At 40.4% G+C, this 19,352-nt stretch overlaps 1 protein-coding gene across 6 annotated transcripts in view; it reads right to left on the bottom strand.

The window, feature by feature from the left end:
• The window catches only part of LOC134632864 (protein shisa-6), a 75,314-nt gene extending 57,012 nt beyond the window's left edge, over positions 1-18,302 (bottom strand). For 3 of the 6 annotated variants that reach the window (XM_063481713.1, XM_063481710.1, XM_063481708.1), the window contains exons 1-4: positions 18,067-18,299; positions 16,779-17,687; positions 15,046-15,206; positions 4,357-4,458 (exon numbers count right to left, since the gene is read on the bottom strand). In XM_063481713.1, coding sequence (XP_063337783.1) covers positions 4,357-4,458; positions 15,046-15,206; positions 16,779-17,305 — 790 coding nt within the window. In that variant the 5' untranslated portion in view covers positions 17,306-17,687; positions 18,067-18,299. Of the gene's footprint in view, positions 1-4,356; positions 4,459-15,045; positions 15,207-16,778; positions 17,688-18,066 lie in introns of all 6 variants that reach the window. The other 3 variants (XM_063481712.1, XM_063481711.1, XM_063481709.1) reach the window with 2 other exon arrangements.
• Between the last annotated feature and the right edge of the window lie 1,050 nt (positions 18,303-19,352).

Consider the following 19,352-nt stretch of genomic DNA (forward strand, 5'->3'; position numbering starts at 1 on the left):
TTGCATCGCGTGTCTGGCGACACTCTCGATGGAGGACATTGAACGACATCTACCAATTCGGAACCACGATAACAGAGTTCTGGCTGATCGGACCTGGCTTATCAAAGAACATTATTTCAATATGCTGTAAAAAAAAAAAACCAAAAAACCCCCCAAGCTGTAGGTCTGTATTTCTAAGCTCATGAACAACTTTTTTCATAGATATGTTTTCCTCACAGCACAGCCAAATGGGGAGCATTTTTATTTTACAATTTTCCAGTAATACAGTTTTATGTATAGTGACATGTTTTTGTGATGTTTCATTGCTTCTTGTCCTAAAGGATCATGTAAAAAATACCAGTCCCAGCTATTTTGACAAGGTTCCCAGCACCACTGGATAATATGCAACCCCAAACAATGATTTCTAAAGAAATGAGGGGGTGGCTCAGTATTGTTTAAATGTAAAATGATGCAGAAAACTGACTTGGTGACTCCGCTGGGATGAAGAAAACAACAGATGTGTGTGGAGAACTAAAAACCTTCCCCAAAACAGAAGCATCATATCTCTTTATGTTCACTGTTGTAGGTGTGATTAAAGGTCTTTTAAAACAGTGTCTGCTTCTACAGGGGTTTAATTGCACCATAGGGGAACATTTGGTTTGTTCAGTTCAATTCAATTCATTTTTAATTATATGGTGCCAAATCACAATGGCAGTTGTCTTAAGGTGCTTTATATTGTAAGGTTAAGATAATTATATAACACCTATGAGCAAGTGCTTTGGCGACAGTGGGAAGGAAGAACTCCCTTTTAACAGGAAGCAACTTGTAGCAGAACCAGGCTCAAGGATGGGTGGCCATCTGTCATGACTGGTTTGGGGTGAGAGCAGGAAGACAGGACAAAGACGCGCTGTGGAAGAGAGCCAGAGATTAATAGCAGATTATTATTAACAGAAAGGAATGAACCAAAGTTTTAATTTACATTTCCTTTTAAGGATTAGGTTCGAAAAATTGTGAAGAGGTACTCTAAGTCAAGCCTTCTCCAGACACTCATGTGGATTTTGCTAGTATTTTACATTTTCTGGTGTTTTAACAAAATGAAACGTAATAATATGTAAAACAATAGAGAATGATGTCAGAGTCTACATATTGTTTTTGAGGACACAAGGTTGTAAAATCAAATCTAGATAAAAACACATCTTAAAATGTATTCTTAGTTGCAGTTTGTCACCACAACTACTCACTAGTCAGTCAAAGGTTGTGCATGCAACATTCTCAACCGTTGACAACCACTTTCAAGGTGAGTGTTCACATTGCTTGGTGGTAGGGAACCTGTTTCCAAACTGTCATGATCCATAATCATACATTGATGATAACCCAGCCCTGACCTCACCTGTCCTTCCCAAGGCATTCTGTTCCAATGAGCTCAACTCATTTGATATACAACTCTTTAACATAGGTGGCTCAAGTCAAGTGGTTGCTAACTGGTTGTATTCTAGCTATATTTTGATATAAAGCCAAAGTTTATGACTTTCTGCCATTTTAAAGTTAAATGACTATCCTGCAGTAATTGTTCACAAGTTGTGAGTGATTTCTGTGTATGTGTATTGAGAATTTCACAAATTTACTGCAGTTAATTGAACCTTTTTGTGACAAATAGTTTGCATATAATCGCCAATTTTACCACTTTTACCACTTAGTACATTTCAACATCTTTTCTAACCTTAACCAGAGGTCTTCTGTTGCCAACCCAAACCCAAGCACAAACATGACCACCTCCTGATCCAGGTTGTCAAATATGACCACTCAAGTTCCTGATCTCTATGTAAAGCTTGCTAAAAGCACTTTCAGAAATGTGTGTGATTCCTATCTGAAGTAGAATCTCAATCGTTAATCTGAGGGGAAGGTTGTACTCAAAAAGGGTGATTTATACTCTCTGAGTATAAATGTAAGCTCCCCCTTTTTCATGCTCAGAGCTGATCTCATTTGACACATAGTTGTTTTGTATCATGCTACACAGATGTGAAACATCCAGCTGCTCTGACGCCCAGTCCTGACTTCACCTGTCCTCCCCAAGGACTGCTTTACAACAGCACACACACCTATACACACAAACACACACAACTTGCCATCTAATTACCAACCAAACATACCTTCTGCCTGTGTAATTAAGTGCTATAACAGATGCTATGCTAATCCAAGCCAGAGGACTACATCATGACTTCTAAACTTCGTTCTGTCAACCTGGCAAAAAAAAACATATATAACAGAAGAAGACAACATCTGTTTCAAATTCATGTGGCAAAAAGACTTTTTCCACTGACTGACCTGTGAGTATGTATTTGCATTCTCTCATTTTTCCAGCTTTGTTACTCTTGGCCTAGAGCAAACCAAGCTGTGCAAACCTCTTCCAAAAAAAAGGAATGAAGGTCGATATGATTTAAATTCAGCTGTTTACTTGATGTTAACCTTAACGTGGCTCACATCAGCCCACATGTTTACTGTTTGGACATTTTAGAATCCATCCACAGATTTTGGATAAATCCAAAGCTGGTTAAAGAGAGGGAGAAAGTGATTTTCTGACAATTGTAAATGACTGGGCTGGAAATATTAACACATGTTGCCAGAAACCCCGACTTTGATGTAAAGTAGGTAGAAGAAATTTAGTTTCTTTTGCCCGTCAAGGAGAAAACTAAGAAGCAGCTGAATCCATTCTGCTTTTGTGGATTTGTAGAGGACTTGTTAAAATACCATGAAAGAGTGTGGGATCCCTAATTAAACTGTTTGTTTGCCTCTGCTGCCCTGAAGTGTACATTGCTAAAGATAATACAGAGCAGTAACAACATCTGAACCAAACTTCACACCACCATTTCAATGATTTCAAGATTCACTCCACAGTAATACCTGCCTCTGGGCATGAGCATGGCCAAACAGAGATGTTGGAAAGAAGAATACTGTTAAAAAGAACTGGGGCTCTGCAAAAAGCTTCACATATTTGTTTGTGAGAAAATTTAAGCATCAGCACGTCTTTCTAAGATTCCAAATTCTCAATCTGTCACATTTTATTTGTTTGTGCTGTGGAGGAATCAAAGGCTACAGTTTGCAAGAAAACACGGCTTTAACTGCACAGATGCTGAATGCTAAACCATCCCCCTTGCTGCTGTTATGACAAGTGCAGGGATGCGGGAGTGCTGCTATTGTGATATTTGTACAGGGAGGAAAATCTGCTTAAAAGAATCAGGATTCATAAAACTTCATTACTCATGTCTGGTAGAGAAGCGCTGGGTGGGGGGTGGAGGGGCTACAGAGCATATCAGAAGGGGTTTTTTTATTATTATTTTTATTATTTCTAGCTGCACATGAATGCCATTGTGAAACAAACCCCCTCTGGGGATGAAAACAAATGAAGCAGAGAGCAAAGAGGAAAACGGCTAATTTCATGTAAACATAAATGCGATGGTTCCTCATTAGAAGTAAGAGTGGGAGAAAAACTTGCAGGCTCCTGCAGTCTTGTGCACTTGGAAACAAAGTCATGATGTTTGTTGAAAGAGAATCCGTTCCTGCTGGTAGAAAAGCCACACATATACAGTTACACATACACACAAACACGCACGCACACACACAAATACATGTCTACCGAGCAACGCATAAATCTGAACTGGTATTTATTAAAGCAACGGCAGGTCATCAGCTGCCGTAATTAGGATGATGAGCAGGAAATCAGCAGGTTTTGATAGCAAAGAGGAAGCGTGGAAATACATCAAAGTACACCACAGAGGAAGCAAATTATATTTAAATCGAGTCGATTTTTTACAAAGGCAGTCATTTACCATGAAACGGTACAAGCATTCAATTAAACATTCGAAGGCAGGGTCAGGTAAAGGATGTCATCTTGCAACCTCTGCAAGGTTACACCAACACACACACAGGCACCAACACACACAGGCACACACTGAGTCTGATTTGTTGGAGCTAAAATGGATGGGAATAAACCACAAGAGCTTAGTCAATGTGGCTGCATACTAATCAGTGTGTTACCCATGGGAAAACTCTACCCCCGCCCTACTAATAGGTGCATGTGGGTTGAGAATGCGTACACAAAGTCACCTTCTCCACCCCATGTCGCCCATCACCGGAGCTACGTGTATGCTTGCTTGTATTTGATTGCAAAATGTATTCATGGGGACTGGATAGGGAAATTGAATCTGGAAATATTTTACCTCTGTCCAGTGTCTCGTAGTTGATCATCGGTGATGTGAGTGGAACATTGAGCAGGACTTTAAGCATTCAGCAGGTATAAAGTGTGGTGTTTGCACAAAAAGAATTTAATCTTCTAAGTAAGAAAAAGAGAAGGAAACGAGGACAGAAAAACTACTTTACCTTTCTGATGGCCTCGTCCCAGGGTCACAAAACCAGAAGAGATAAAGTTGTGAAGGTCAGCGCCTCCACTGCTTCTGACGCTCTCTTTTCCGTAGTGGAGACCTGATCACATACAGAGACACACAGAGGCAAGCATGTAGAGCCACAACACAGAAACATTATAACACAGCAGTTGGGGAGACCTGAATGCACAGTGTTAGTGTTCTGAAATCTGAATATGAACATTTAAATTTTGTGTAACCAGTTAGGTAACTTGTGTCTGAGATACTGAGGGTGTGTGTTTACACAGCATTTTCCCAGTCTCACTGACCGCTTAAAGCACTACAAGTGACATTTTTAATCATACATCACATTATTCTATGCACTTCAAACACTTTATACCTCACGTCCATGGCCTATTAACCAGTTAACGTAACATACATGACCTTGGGACAGAGGAAATAAGATCAACTGAAAAAAACCCATGCAGGTCTATGAATAACATTACAAACTCCACACAAAACAACTCCAGCTAGCGTTCAAACCAGGAACCTTCTTGTGTGAGGCAACAGTACTAACCACCATGCCAATCAATAAAGAAGGGAGCTTTATCCCACCAAAATATCCTGTTATGCAGAAGTGACTAAATACACCCATTTTCATAGATTAATAAGAAAGCATAATATTGCAGTAATTTTTAAACATCATAAGGGAATGATGTCAAACATAAGCATCTGACTCACAATGAGATGTTAAGCTAAAAATTAACATGCTTTATTTAAATATGCTTAAATTTGGATATTGTTGGAGGCACACTTGTTTTCTCTGCAGCAACTCAAAAATTTAAAAATTCAAAAAGACAAGGGAAAAACTGTGTGTTGCAGTCAACAATTGGTGGTCAACATGAGGTTTTTTTTGCCATATCCACACTGTGTTTAGACTGTTTAAGTCTGGACAGTTAAGGTTAAGAAAAACGCAACATGATACACAATGGTGACATTAAGCCAGAGGGACAAAAATGCTAAACCATGTGCAATGGAAGACAACGTGGAAATAATCTGCTAGCACTTTCAGGGAAGGCAACTGTAAAAGTAAAGTATAAAGTATATCTGAACCTTTGCAATAATTTTGACCATCCCGTCGAAGCCTTACCCTTTCTGAAAGAGCATATTCAATCACTTGTGGGACTATAACAAATGAATATTTTCATTTTTTACTCACTTGTTATTTTAGTAAATAAGCTGGTACTTATGTAGTGCTTTTCTACTCTGTTCATGCACTCAAAGCGCTGTCTATGAGCTTCATTCATCCATTTACACAAAGATTCATACAAATGCTTTTATTTAACATTCACACGCTAAATTCAGGGTTTAGTCACACTCCAATGTCTTGCACAAAGCTGTCCGATTATTAAATGACTCATTTTACCTCCTGAGCTGCAGCCACTTGATATAAAATGTTAGAAATGAACTATAAAAGCTACCTGCTTTCTCCCAGAACTCATATTCAAATGTCAAAAGGTGGTGCCCATTACAAGTGAATCTGACAGTTAGGACAAAGATTTCATTTATTAGTTTGACTCAGTGTTTGGTGACAAGATAGAATACTTTACGGTTATTGAAAATGCACAATCAGACTAATGGCAGAGATTGGACATTTAGATTATTGCTTTTACTGTGTTGGCATGTAAATGTCCGTGTCATTGTAACTCTTTTATATCACTGAAAAGCACAAATATCACAGATTTTTTCATTTTCTTTGTGACACTGACACAGTAAAATGTAAAATTTACACAAAAAAGACATATAGAAATGTATAGAAATTACAAAGCTCAAAAAATTATGTATCAGTTTTTAATGGAAAGTAAATATAGAACCACTTTAATACTAATAGAACCCTTGGAATATAATATATATACTGACGTATAAAATCAATGATGTTTCACTTTAAAAGAACATTTGCAGGGCAGCTAAATTGTGTTTGAGTGTTTCTATCAAATTTCTTATTTGCCTCAGATGTGGGGGTTTTTTGTGCCAAATATAAAATTTTCCCATGGTGTCATTACCCCTCAGACATGGATTGAGGGGAAATGGCTGAAATGTGAACAGCAGCTGCAAACACAGTGCTGTGATATTCAAAAAAAAAGGAAGAAGAAGAAAAAAAGCAATATGTTTCCACCACCCACATACTAGTGCACTTTGAACTCAATCACACCTCTCCCTGTGCTGCCTTCATGCTGCAGATAGAATATCTACAAGGGTTATTTTACGCATTCAGTCATACCAGCACGCATGTATATATATCACATGCAGAATTGCTAGCGCTGCTGCACTATTATTGTCTTCTTTTGTCATATTTGTCATTGGTAGGTAACTCCACGGGCCATTGTAACGACCCTGGAAAAACCATTCAAAAGTGATCAGAATCCACCTTTTTTCTCCTCCCGCTTTCTCTCCCACTGCTCATTACTGAGAGATAGCATGAAGAGTCTGCAGAGAGAACGTTGCACATTATGAATTTATCCTCCTTGATACAAAGAAAATCGTGACTTTCACCTCAATGATGTACTATGGAAATGAACAGCCGCTGGAGCCAATGCACGCTGAGGATTCATATGGTAATATTTTTTTTAATCTGACCTCTTCACTGGACACCTACACCTCTGAAATTGGAAAAATGTGAATAATAAGATAATTATATTATGAACAAAGCCTGATGTGGTGCAGCTTGGCAGGCATTGGAGAGACTATCTGAATCCAAGGTCGATTAAGGTCCAACACAGCCAGGCAAAAGTAATTTGATTCAATTCAATTCAGTTAAGTTTAATTTATAGAACATCAATTCACAACAACGGTCACATAGAGATGCTTTATACTGTAATTTAAAGAACCTACAATATTAGAAAGAAACAGAAACAATCACATGACCCCCTTTGAGCGAGCACTTGGTGACAGTGAGAAGGAAAAACTCTCTTTTAAGAGGAAGAAAGCTCTGAAAGAAACAGGCTCAGGGAGCGGCAGCCATCTGCAGAGAACCGTTGGGGGTGAGGGGGAAGAGACCAGATAGAGTCGGGACAAAAGACAGATTACGGGAGAAAGAGCCAGAGTTTAATTCTAACCAATGATTAAATGCAGTAGTAGTGTATAAACACCAGTTAAAAGGAATGAGCAGCCGAGCAGCCTGAGCTTATTGCAGCATAACTAAAGACTGGTTCAGGGTCAACTGATTCTGCCCTAGCTATGAGCTTTATCAAACAGGAAAGCTTTATGCCTAATCTTAAAAGTAGAGGCAGTGTCTATTTCCCAAATCCAAACTGAAGGCTGATTCCATGATGGGGTTTGATAATACAAGATGTTATATGTGAGGAGAAGGATTTTAAATTCAACTCTGAGCTGAACAAGGAGTTGATGAGGAGAAACTAATATGGGAGGAATGTGGTGTCTCTTTCCAGTCCCAGTTAGTACTCTTGCTGCGGAGCTCTGGATCAACTGAAAGCTTTTTGGGAAGCTTTTAGAGCAAACTGATAAAAATGAATTATTATAGCCTTGAAGTTATAATTGAATGAATCAGTGTCTGAGACAAGATGTTTCTAATTTTAGCAAGAATGCACAAATGAATCACAGTAATCCTATATATTTGTTTAATGTGCTCACTGAAGGACATTTCCTGGTCACAAATGACTCCAATATTTCTCACATTATTACTGAAGGACAAGGTAATGCCATCTAAAGTAAATATCTGGTTGGATGCCTGTAGTTTAACTAGGTGATTTGTACCATGAGACTTCATGGATAAATAAAACTGGGTTTCCCCTGCATAGCAATGAAAATGTCTGCAGTCCTTTCTAATAAAATTCCCTAAAGGAAACATGTACAATGTAAAAAGTATTGGTCCCAGCACAGTCCTCTGTGGAACTCCATGACTAACTTTTGTGTCTGAGGAAGACTCCCCATTTACATATACAAATTAGACTCTGTCAGATTGATATGATTCAAACCACTGGGCTGAGATCGAACAGGAAAAATACAGAGGTGAGGCCACTGTCAGACGCCAGTCACTCATGCTGTTTCTGTGATATGATGTACTCTAACTCCTGACTGAAACGCTTTCCAATAAAACAACATTCCTTTGTAAATTATCAGTTAACTGTTTGACAAAGATTTTTTTTAAATGATAGGAAGGTTGGAAACTGTTTTTATATGGCTGGATTGAGTAAGGGCCTTTTAAGTAATGATTTATTTAGCGCCACCTTAAAAGCATGTGGATCACAGCCTGTTAATAAAGATGGATTAATCATATTTAAAATTAAAGCATTCATTAATGGTGAAACTTTTTTTTAACAATCTTGTAAGGATGGAGTATTGATGTTTTAAAGGAAGACATTATTGAAGATTGGAGAGAAAGACTCTAAATTCCTCTGCTTAATGACACATCTGTGGGATAGCTGTGAATATTTTTTTCTCTATTGGTTAAAATATGTAAAGAAATTCATAAAGTCCTTGCTAGTTTAGGTCAAAAAGGAATAATTGGCTCAAGAGAGCTCTGACTCTGTCAGCCTGGCTACAGTGCAGAAAAGAAACCTGGGGTTGTTTTCCTTGATCGGTACCAAATAGTAAACGTTCTAGCTTTATGGAAGACTCTCTTATTGTGGTACAGTTTTGGATTTTGATTTTTTTCTACCCCAATTAAGATCTTTAATGCAATTTTCTCTCCAAATGATGTTATCTACTTTAAGGCACAGATTTATCAGTTATGCAAGGTACCAACCTCTGTTACCAGTATCGATCTCTGATTTGTTGCCTTCTATTTTGGAGCAGCCACAGTATCCGGGGTTGTAACCTGAGTATGATTAAAAGCATGGCTGGGCTTATTTATATTTTCTCTAATAAAAAATTAAATGAGGTGTTAAGGCTGGGGGTGGCTGTAGCTCTGGAGGTAGAGGTTCGATCCCTGGCTCCTCCAGTTTGCTTGCCAAGTATCCTTGGGCAAGATACGAACCCCAAGTTGCTCTCCGATGCATCCATCAGAGTATGAATGTTCATTAGGAAGCACTAAAAGCTTAGAAGAAAAAGTGATTGGGTGAATGTGGCATGTTGTATAGAGCGCTTTGAGAACTCTGGAGAGGAGAAAGCACTATATAAGAATTAGACTGTCATTTACATGGATGTTAAAATCTCCTATGATAGTGATTTTTATTAGAACTGAGCACTTAATCAGATTTTTTTTAAAGTCTCAGAAACCAAATAGAAATACTGACTATGGGCCATGAGGACAACAGATAACACCTGATTTTTGGCTTCTCTGATTAGGGTGGACAAAGTTCAGAGTGGCTTTCAAATGATTCATAGCTCTGTCCAGGTCTTTGGTTGATTAATAAGTAAAATAAGTAAAAGATTGCTGCCACTCCTCTCCTTGGCCTCTGACAGTATGACTTGTGGGTGCTAATTTATTTAAACTAACATATTCATATTGTTGTAACAAGGTTTTCTATGGAAAAGAAAATCATCATTCTGATCAATTACTTATTGATTTATAAATAGTGATTTATAAGAGAGAGAGCTAATATTTAATATTGCACATTCATTTACTTTTAGGTGTACTTAATGGTATTTGATTAATCCTCTGTGAATTTTAAGTCTGCTTCCTAAATTAAACCGTAATACCATTTATATGGTATACTGGTTTTAGAGAATGATCAGAACTATATGTGCCATTTTGATAAAGCCATTTAACTGTAGCTCAGTGTCACATATCTCATTCTTTTTACCTTCCCTTCATGGTGTCTTTCAGTTTCTCTGTTATATAAGCTGAAACCTCTAAAGGAAACATTTTCAGTGATACCTTGGAAAATACATGCCCCTGCCCTCTCATGAAACTAATTGCGCAGTGCAGTCCTAAGTTCTAACCCACTCTGGGCTGTCTTAAACCACAACAGCTGCAGGATATAGTTGGATTCCTGCCTCTGCACCTGAAACACACTTATCCACATACACACATATGTCTGGCACTCAGGGTGCCAGAAGTCCAGCTGTATAATAAGGGCCAATAATGAGATCTAGGGCAGGAGACAATTAGGAGGAGTCTCTCAGTTGCTCAGGTTAAACACAGGTGCACTCAAGAGAAAGCTTCTAATAAACATGTTGATGCAGTCAGCACAGAAATGTTGTTTTTAACATGGGGCCTGATGATTATCTGGCCAATGGGGAGCCAGTGAGGTCACAGCGGAGATGTTATTGCTGCACACTTCAAGGATTAATTGGAAAGAAGCAGCAGGAAGAGGAAGCAGATGTTTGTTACATGTGTGTAGTAGTGGTTGAGGCGGGATGCCTCACTGAATATAATTATAAAAGTGCCTATTGGCAAATAATTAGAGTAATTAATTCACTGTTTTGTTGTTTAGGCAAAATTTGGGGTTTATGTGGAAAGAAGGTGCTACACACAGAACGCTTTTAAAAATATGTATCTGAAGATCACGTCATAACCGCCAAACAGCCGAAAATGTTGTTGTATCGTCACGACCTCTAATTGTCCACAGCAGCTGACCTTTAAGCTCGAGAGTCATCTCATAAAATGAACTGACAGCTCAAATCCCTTCAGTGCTGCATACAGTGCAGATATATAAATACCAGCTCAAGGCTTTTCAGCTGCTAACCCTAACATGCGGCGATTCAATGAACTCAACATCATAAATTATAATCCAATCTTTAATTCAACTCATTACAAGTTTATTGTTGTAGTCCACCCATTCTACTTTTGAAAACTGGGCCTGACCACTCAAGACGTTGCTCATTAGGAGATGGAGGATTCTTTTATTCTGTTCTTCATTTAACAGGGAGACAAACATAAGATCTCTCAAAGATCTGATCTCTCTTTCAGTAAGAGTACTACCAATCCCTGCAAGTGTTCTAAGTGAAGTGAATGCTTTTAAAACACTGTGATATTAGGGAGTTCTCGTTGGCCTGCCTATAAGGAACAAATGCGCTTGACTAGTATTTTTTGGTTTCTGTACCTGAAAACTTTACTTCATCATTCTCTGCATTAGGAAACTGTCAGAGAGGAAACCAAGCAACACTTTAAAAACCCTCCGAAAAACAGGCAACTCTTTGCCTGTGGTTTGCAGTGAATAAATCAGCTTCATCTGAAGAGAGCTGTGGGCTAAACTGCATTACTCAGAGAGGCAGTTATTGTTTACTTTAACCGACGGCAAACTCTTGCAAAGGTATCTGCTCCTCCCTTTCAAGGCCGGCTCCTTGTTGTGGCTGCGGGGCGCTCTGTGTTTACACCCTGACCTAAAAGAGGATCTGAGCCACACAACAATGCAGAGTGGATTCGAATAAAAATAGAAGCACTTGCGCTGGTATCATATTATGCTGTCTGTACTGTTTTTGCTGTAGGCCCCTCTTTTTTTTATTTAAAAAAATGCAGGGACGTTTTGCAGTGCACCAAGGGTACCATGTTGCCACACAAGATCTGTGATGTGAAAAAATAAATCAGCGTGTATTTTTAGAAAAGGGCTGAAATAAAGGATTTTTAAATATGCTGGGGAGGACATCTCTGCAGCTAAGAGAGACTGGACATGTTTAAATGCAAAGATCAAAGAAGATATGGCTGTTATACCCACTTTAGACATAAGTTGACAGGATCCTCTTGGGCCCCTTAGCCTTTTACTTCATGAGGTCTCTCCACCTGATAGAAAAGTGTCTCAAAAAGCCTCTGGATGTGAAGTGCCAGCAGCAACAGTTCCACCCGAGAACCCTCTCCTTAAGAGGCCTGCCTTGCCATTCTGTGCCAAATGCCCATTTAGCCGTACATGAATATGCATTTTCTATGTGAGCGAGTGGACTCCCTCTCTGTTCTCCCAATTTATATGCACACATTAACCACACTTGTGCCTGCACTGTCACTGCCTTTCATGTCCAACCCCATCAGGACGGCTGTGGTCCCTGATGTGGAGGGGGTGGGTTTTTCTATTTTATCTAGGATAGACTGAGCAGAGCTGGCGCAAGTTGTATTCTCTTTGCAGTGACTCTCTGCAAGCAGGCAAAACACAGGCAACAGAGTAATATAAAGATAAAGCGACGCCCGAGCTCATTTGAGGAAAAAAACATGCAAGTGTGCACTGGAGGCAGGCTGACATGTGCAGCTTTGCATCTGCCCTGTCTCCCTCTCTGTGCATGGGCCGGCAAGTGACCATTAAGGATAGACCAATTCATTCACTAAGCTGAGGAGACATTAAGTGAATGAATGCAGACTGCAGCTGCAACAAGCACTGTACTGCAAGAAAAATGCCCCCCCCCCCAAGTGTGTGATAGATGTGAAAGTGACAGAAAGAGGCCAAGTTTACATGACATTCAAGCGGCTGCAAACCCAAATAAAGCTGAGAATATGCACAATCTATTATTTAAAGATGAGGATGCAGAGAGACTGTTGCTGTCTTGTCACACAACTCAGCCATAACAACTTCATGTACTGTGTTAGGTGCTGTGCTGCTTACATCTACAGCTCAGAAAATAAACATTTTAGTTACAATATTCTCTTCGCTCACATTTTCTGAAGGTTGTTATGACTCTCTCATCGATTAATATAAATATGTTGTTATATGATTGGTTTCTAATTAAAACATTTCAAAAAGAGTGGAAAAATAGGCATGGATTAAGATTTAATCTAGGGATAGCTAGGGGGTGGCATCTTAGGGGATAGCATCAGACAGTTTATTTCCAACATTCTGGACTACATTTGTGCACCAGTTTATATATTGTCTGCACTAGTTTCCGCTTTAATATATACTGCAATATAATGTACTGAGACTCTTTGGCACTGTAGTGCTTTCAATTAAATTTTCATGACGTTTTTTACATTCAACATTATAACTTCCACGTCTACACTTACATGTTCTCCTACCGTACAATGAGCTGACAATGTTGGCTGCCATCAGGCTGCTTTTGTGCCTTTTCTTTGGTGAAGTAACTTGCGTAATCGTCCATGTATGTATGAGAATTCATTTATCTGCCCTGGATTTGGGGGCTCAGATGTGTTTTAGTATGATACACATATTTATGGAACTGACTGAAAGTGAGAACAGCCAACATTATCTCAAGGTCAGTTAGCAAACTAGCAACCAAAGGTAAAAAACAGTGGCTCACAATGGATTTTTAGGCAGAAAAAATACCCTAATATCCTTTCACTTCTGATTTCTCCAACCTGCTTGTTTTCTCACAGCATCAGAGCTGTGAAGCTGCTGGCAGAGATCAAAACACTTTGTCTCAAAACTTTGTCTACTAATCTGAGGTTCGATCTCCAGCTCTCTCAGTCCACATGTCAAAGTAGCCTCGGAAAAGGTACTACACACCAAATTGTCTGATGCCTGCATTGGAGTGTTTGAATGACAGATAGCCCTCAAAGTCAGAAAATGCTTTGAGTGCTCATTCAGAGTATCAAAGTGATATATATACCCTGTCCAACTATAGTTTGGATATAATAAGATTTTCTATACAGCAAGATGATTTCTAAACAGAGATAACTGCTTGTTTGTCATTTATCACAGTGTGAAAGCATCCAAGCAAACACTTTGACTCTGAGTAACTGTTAGCTGATCGTCTTTTATTGAGGCCTTGGATGACAAAGTGTTCCAAAATGACAGTTCGGCCTTCCCAAGTGTTGCTTGAATGTCATTCTTAGACTTTTTTTTAGCTAAGGGAAGTTTGCGTATGAGAATTATTTTATATTGTTCTGTTATTTTAAAAATGAAACTAAATTTTCTTGCTGAACTCATGAAAAGTTAAGCTGTCATATACTGACGTATGTAAAGACAGTTTCTTCTGGCTTTTAATTTTAGTTTAGTTTATATAACTTGCAGGAAATCCCCCAGCCTGACTTAAAAATTAAAAACCACAATTTGTAGCTGTTACTTACCAGTGTCGACCACCTGAGATTTAAATTAGGGGTATATGTATAGCAAGGGGAAGTTTCTTCTCTGACAGTAAATACACAGATAAATTAATAGATCATGCCACAGAAAACGTTACACAGCAGTAAAGTCTGCCATGCTTTCAGAGCTACATCACCTGTAATTTTCTACTCCGTATCTCTGCATTTGCTCATCCTGCACAGAGGCTTAACATCTTTCTGTTTTTCTTTCCATCTCAGCAACTCCATTGTAATATCTCATTATTTTCCATCTGTGTCCCTCTCCCCAAGTGGCTTTGTATCTCTACATCTGATAACACCTGCTTTGTCTGTGAACCTGCCAGTGCTGCCTGGATTCTGTGTCCGTTTTTCAGGTCATATTAATGACTCACACTCCTGTCTGTTCTTGCAATTGCAAGGTTAAATGACTCCGTGTGTGTGCTGACTGAGTGAGAGGTCATCACTTCCAGCCTATCAGAATCTGCTGGGCAGGTCTACCTTTGCTAGTCTGTGCTTATCTGTCCTTTAGTCTCGCTGTTGCTCTCTCTTCTCTTTTGCTCAAATCAGATGATTACAGGATTTTACCACGGAAGATTAAAATGCTGAAAGGGTCAGTACAGTGGGTGCAATTTGAATGGTATTGCAGAATTTTACACACAAATAATGATGATATGCTGCAAATACATTGCACAAAAATGCTCTCAAAGACACAGGCACAGGGTTCAGCTGCTGAAATGTCCCTTCAGCCATAAACATAAGCTTTAGAGCTTCGAGTATAGAGAGGAGAGCAAGAAGAGCTCTTACCATGGTTGGATTTGGAGGTGTGAACAGGGGTGTAGTGGTTCTTGGATGAGGTTCTGACTGGTGTGTTGTCTTTGGGTGAGCCATTCATGGCTGCAAAATTCTCACAGTCGTATTGTGATATAGGGATGGGCCCCTGCTGCCTCAGGATGTCTGCAAGGGCCCTAAAAACAGACAAGCACACAGCAAACAAGTGTGAACATTACACCAAAAAGGAGGCTTTTCCTCTTTGTACAGGTTGTCTCTGTGCATGCATCTGAACACAGTTAAAAACCAGACGTGAATTGTTGAAACAGTGTTGCGCTATTATGGGTAATTCAGGGCTGCTCCGTTTCTTGTTCTTCTGTCTCTCTCTCTCTCTTTTCTTTTTTTTCTTTTTTTAACACGTCTGGGAACATGACGAATGTTCATTTGCAAGAGAAACAGCGTTGGATGTGTGAGTATCTCAGCTAATTGGGTTGAATTTGAATGTTTTTCAGACCGCACCAGGTGCATGTGGAAGGATGAAGCCCTCGAGGGGGGTGAAAGAGGGAGAGAAGCAATCATGATGAAAGAAAGTAAAAAAAATGTTTGTTTGCTTTTTTTCTGACATCATACTTAGAAAAAATGGGGGGAAATCTAATTACTTTGAAGGCGCCGCAGCAGCTCAAAGCTTTTGTACGACAAATATATTGGTGGTTTAACCTTTGCTTTTAAATTAATATCTTAGCTTCACTTTACCTCCCTCCTCTCCCCACCTCAGCGATTCATCCCTTTCCCACCCTGCCCTCCTTTGTGATCCTTATGGAATGTGGTGGTGCCAGTGGTGCATGCGTGTCACACAGCCTTGATACAGCCAAAACATTAATGCAAACATCATCTATTATTCACAGACTTAAGATTGCTCAAGACTATGAATAATGCATTCAGTAATAATAGAAAAACAATTCAGTGTTGAAGATCTTATGTGTCAGCATTTGTTCGTGTTGGTCTGCCCGTGTTTGATGGGGCCAGTATGAGGAGATGGGATGCAGTTGCACCATCTCTGCTGAGCATCCTCATCCACCTCCTCACCTGAACACACCAGACAGCCATGTGCTGATGTGTAGAGGCTGAAGAGAGGGTTGTCAAGTATGATTCTTGACAGCTGGCTGGTTGCCTCCTGAGCCCAGTATGTGGACTAGTGTTAGACTCCAGCACCAGTTACAATTTCTTTTTCTTTTTTTAATTCTGCAATATGAACTAAAAAACATAAAATATAAACGTTGGCCATTAGTCCTTCTCACTCCCACTCATAGCAGATGCACGCACTTGTTTCAGGAGCACCAGCCTACCACAATCAGTATGATAACACTCTTTCAACTTCTCTCTATAATTATTTTAGGCTTTGGTTTTTCTGGGATTTAACATCTGCTGCAGATCGAACACAATTTGATCTGAGAAGTGCTGCCTTTTAGATAACAGTCTGTTCATTCATTCTAGTGCTTTACCAGCCTCATTTTCACTTCGTTAGCGCTGATAGAGAGAAAGAAAACAAGTTGCTTGCTTGAAAAAGATCGCATTTGACAGCACTTTGGGCCTGTTTCTTTGACCTTAAGCCCCTGCCTGTAAATTGACTCTACATCTCTGTGCATATTATGGTCTGTCCAGTTATACATATGCATGAAGTGCAAACGGTAGACTTTTAATATGCAGCTTTGTTTCTTGATTAAAGGGAGCATGTTAAGCAGAATTATTACAGTCTTCCTCCCACTCACCTGTGTATATTCATTTCTTGAGGCGGCTCTGTGGCTTTGTCATATGCAACTTTGGCCGACACTCCCAACACTATGATGAAGGCTATGATCCCACAGGTGATGTAGACCGCCGTGTTGGTCTGATCCATGGAGAGATCGTAGGGATCATTTGTCGGGATGGGGGACGGAGTGGCCGTCTCCAACCAGCCCGGCGTTACGTAGTTCGTGCACGCAGTCTGATCAAGTCGGTCTTTCTTATACTCGCAGCAAAAGCGCAGGAAGCACGTCCCGCAGCAGTACCGGTGATCCGTGTTGTTGCACTCGAACGCACTGTCAAACTGGCCGCTTACATCGAAGTAGCCCTTGCAGGACTCGTGTTTCCTGACGGGCGATGGTTTTGGAGTCTTCTGCGGGACGACCGTGGGGATAGCGGTGGCTTTCGGAGCCTTCCTGGTCGCCTGCTTGGGTTTTTTACCGCCCGTTGCGGCGCTCAAGACGCTCAGGGGGTCCAGGTAGATCAGCAGCAATAAAAGGTACCTTATCCCCATGATAATGTGAAGAAGTCTTCCAGTGTTATGTGCTTGCACAGACACTTCAACTCTGGTTAAACGCTCAAAGGTTCAGTCTCGTGCAAGTCTTCCCCTATTCGGTCAGTGTCCTGTGCAGCCGTCATGCTGAATGCAACTCTGTGCGGACTGTTGTCAAGGGCATTCTCTGCAGTTATTATGCAATGGACACACTAAAGCCCATTGCGAGCCTTCGCTGAGCGTAGACAGGAGAGCACAACCATATCCTGACCGGGCTCAGGAACTGACAGCCGCCCGGGCTCTGTGCGTTCTCCCCGCCTCTGCTGAGCTGTTGCGGCGCGTCGCTATCCAAGGTGCTGAGATCTGGAGCCCACAGTCAGCTCCGTTAAGAGTCAAAGTTAGGCTGGGGGAACAAATAAAACAAATGAGCTCATTAGGTATTATCCTCACGTCAGAGGCGCGTCATTAATTCATTTTTCTACCCGTATAAATATCCCGACACATTTGAGACATGAATTTGAGTTCATTCGTGCAGTTTGCGCGACACCTCGAACTTGATAACATTCTACCCACACATCACAGGATCGTCCAAATGAATCTGGTGTGTTATCTTTATGTTAAGCATCACACCCGAGCATTGCAGTACTAAACTAAACGTGGCGCCAAGAGCATTCCAGTCATTAATTTCAAAGAGGATTCAAAGTAAGTTGACGACTTTTATTTTTCTCGCTATATATTTACGGTATTTTAATTCGGAGTGGGAGTATGAAAAGCCAGCCTACCTCTGTTAGGATACCCACTGGGGAGTTGCTCTGTGTCTGGGTCTCTGAAAGTCTCTCTCCCTATCTCTCTACTTCTCCTCTCCTCTCCTCCTTCTTGGTTTTCTCCCTCCCTCTTGTCTTACATCACTTCGGTGCTGGCGTCAGAACTCAGCCAAGTATCGGTAAATTGCACCCCCGTCTTCTTCTTTTTTTTCTCCTTCTCCTCCTCCTCCAAGCAAGCCTGGTTATTGGCATCAACACTTCTAAATTAAATGGCTGCACAGACCTCTTGTTCGCTGGCGGTATCCGGCAGCATCCTTCACTCTCCGCATGGGTTGCATGTTTATTCGTGCTTGCAGTCTTCTGCGCAATTTCCTGACCTTTTTGTGCGGCTGGCTGTTATCATTTTGTGGCTTAATGTCTGTAAACACGCATTGTTTTCAGGAGGAATCAGCACTAAGCTGTGCTCCCGATCACAGTTAACACACTCATTATTGCAGATTAAGTCATTCACGTTGGCACTGTAGCCAAGCCATGGTACCTGGGGGATTGTGGAAAACTGATAGGGCTAAATTACCAGTCAAGTGTGTGTTCAGCACTGTTGCACTGAAATGAACCAAAGCTGTATGGCACACTTCCACAAACAGATCTCCCTCGTTCTTCTTTAAACGGCGGTCAGGAATGCAAACCGCCCATGCTTTTGTTTCCAAATAATCCCCTTACTAATTAACACACATTCAGCTATAGAAATCGGCAGGTACAGAGCCGGGTTATAATGAAGAGCTGCATACATCGCTCCGAGCGCTTGAAAGCAGAGTTATACTACACATCATATTCGCACCCAACACTTTCTCGCCTTCTGATGACAAACTGCCAGGGGTGTCTTGACAGCAACAGCTTCAGAAAGGTGTGGAAGCCGCGGGGTGAGAGTGGGACCTTAAATCGCAGTTATCCTCCTTAGCTGGAAGCGCACAGCAACGTGAGGAGAATTCAGCGTGTTGTTAATGACGAGTATTTCTGGTAGGCAGCGGGCTGTAATGATGTGAGACAAAGGAGCACTAGTAAAGATCAGACAAGAGAGAATGTTGTGAGAACTTGGAGAGAAAGAAGAAGAATCGACTAGAAGTGTTTTATTATTTGCAAACCTCATATACAAAGAACATTTGATTACACGTTTATTAAAGTTATAGCTAAGTGTGATTATGTTTGTGGCTTTTATTGCATTTTCAGAAATCCACTCTCCCACACAACATAAGTCACAGTGGAAAGACTGAGCAATGCAAATACTCAAGGACAAACATTCAAAG

Source organism: Pelmatolapia mariae, linkage group LG8 (genome assembly GCF_036321145.2).
Source record: "Pelmatolapia mariae isolate MD_Pm_ZW linkage group LG8, Pm_UMD_F_2, whole genome shotgun sequence".
NCBI classification, from domain to species: Eukaryota; Metazoa; Chordata; class Actinopteri; order Cichliformes; family Cichlidae; genus Pelmatolapia; species Pelmatolapia mariae.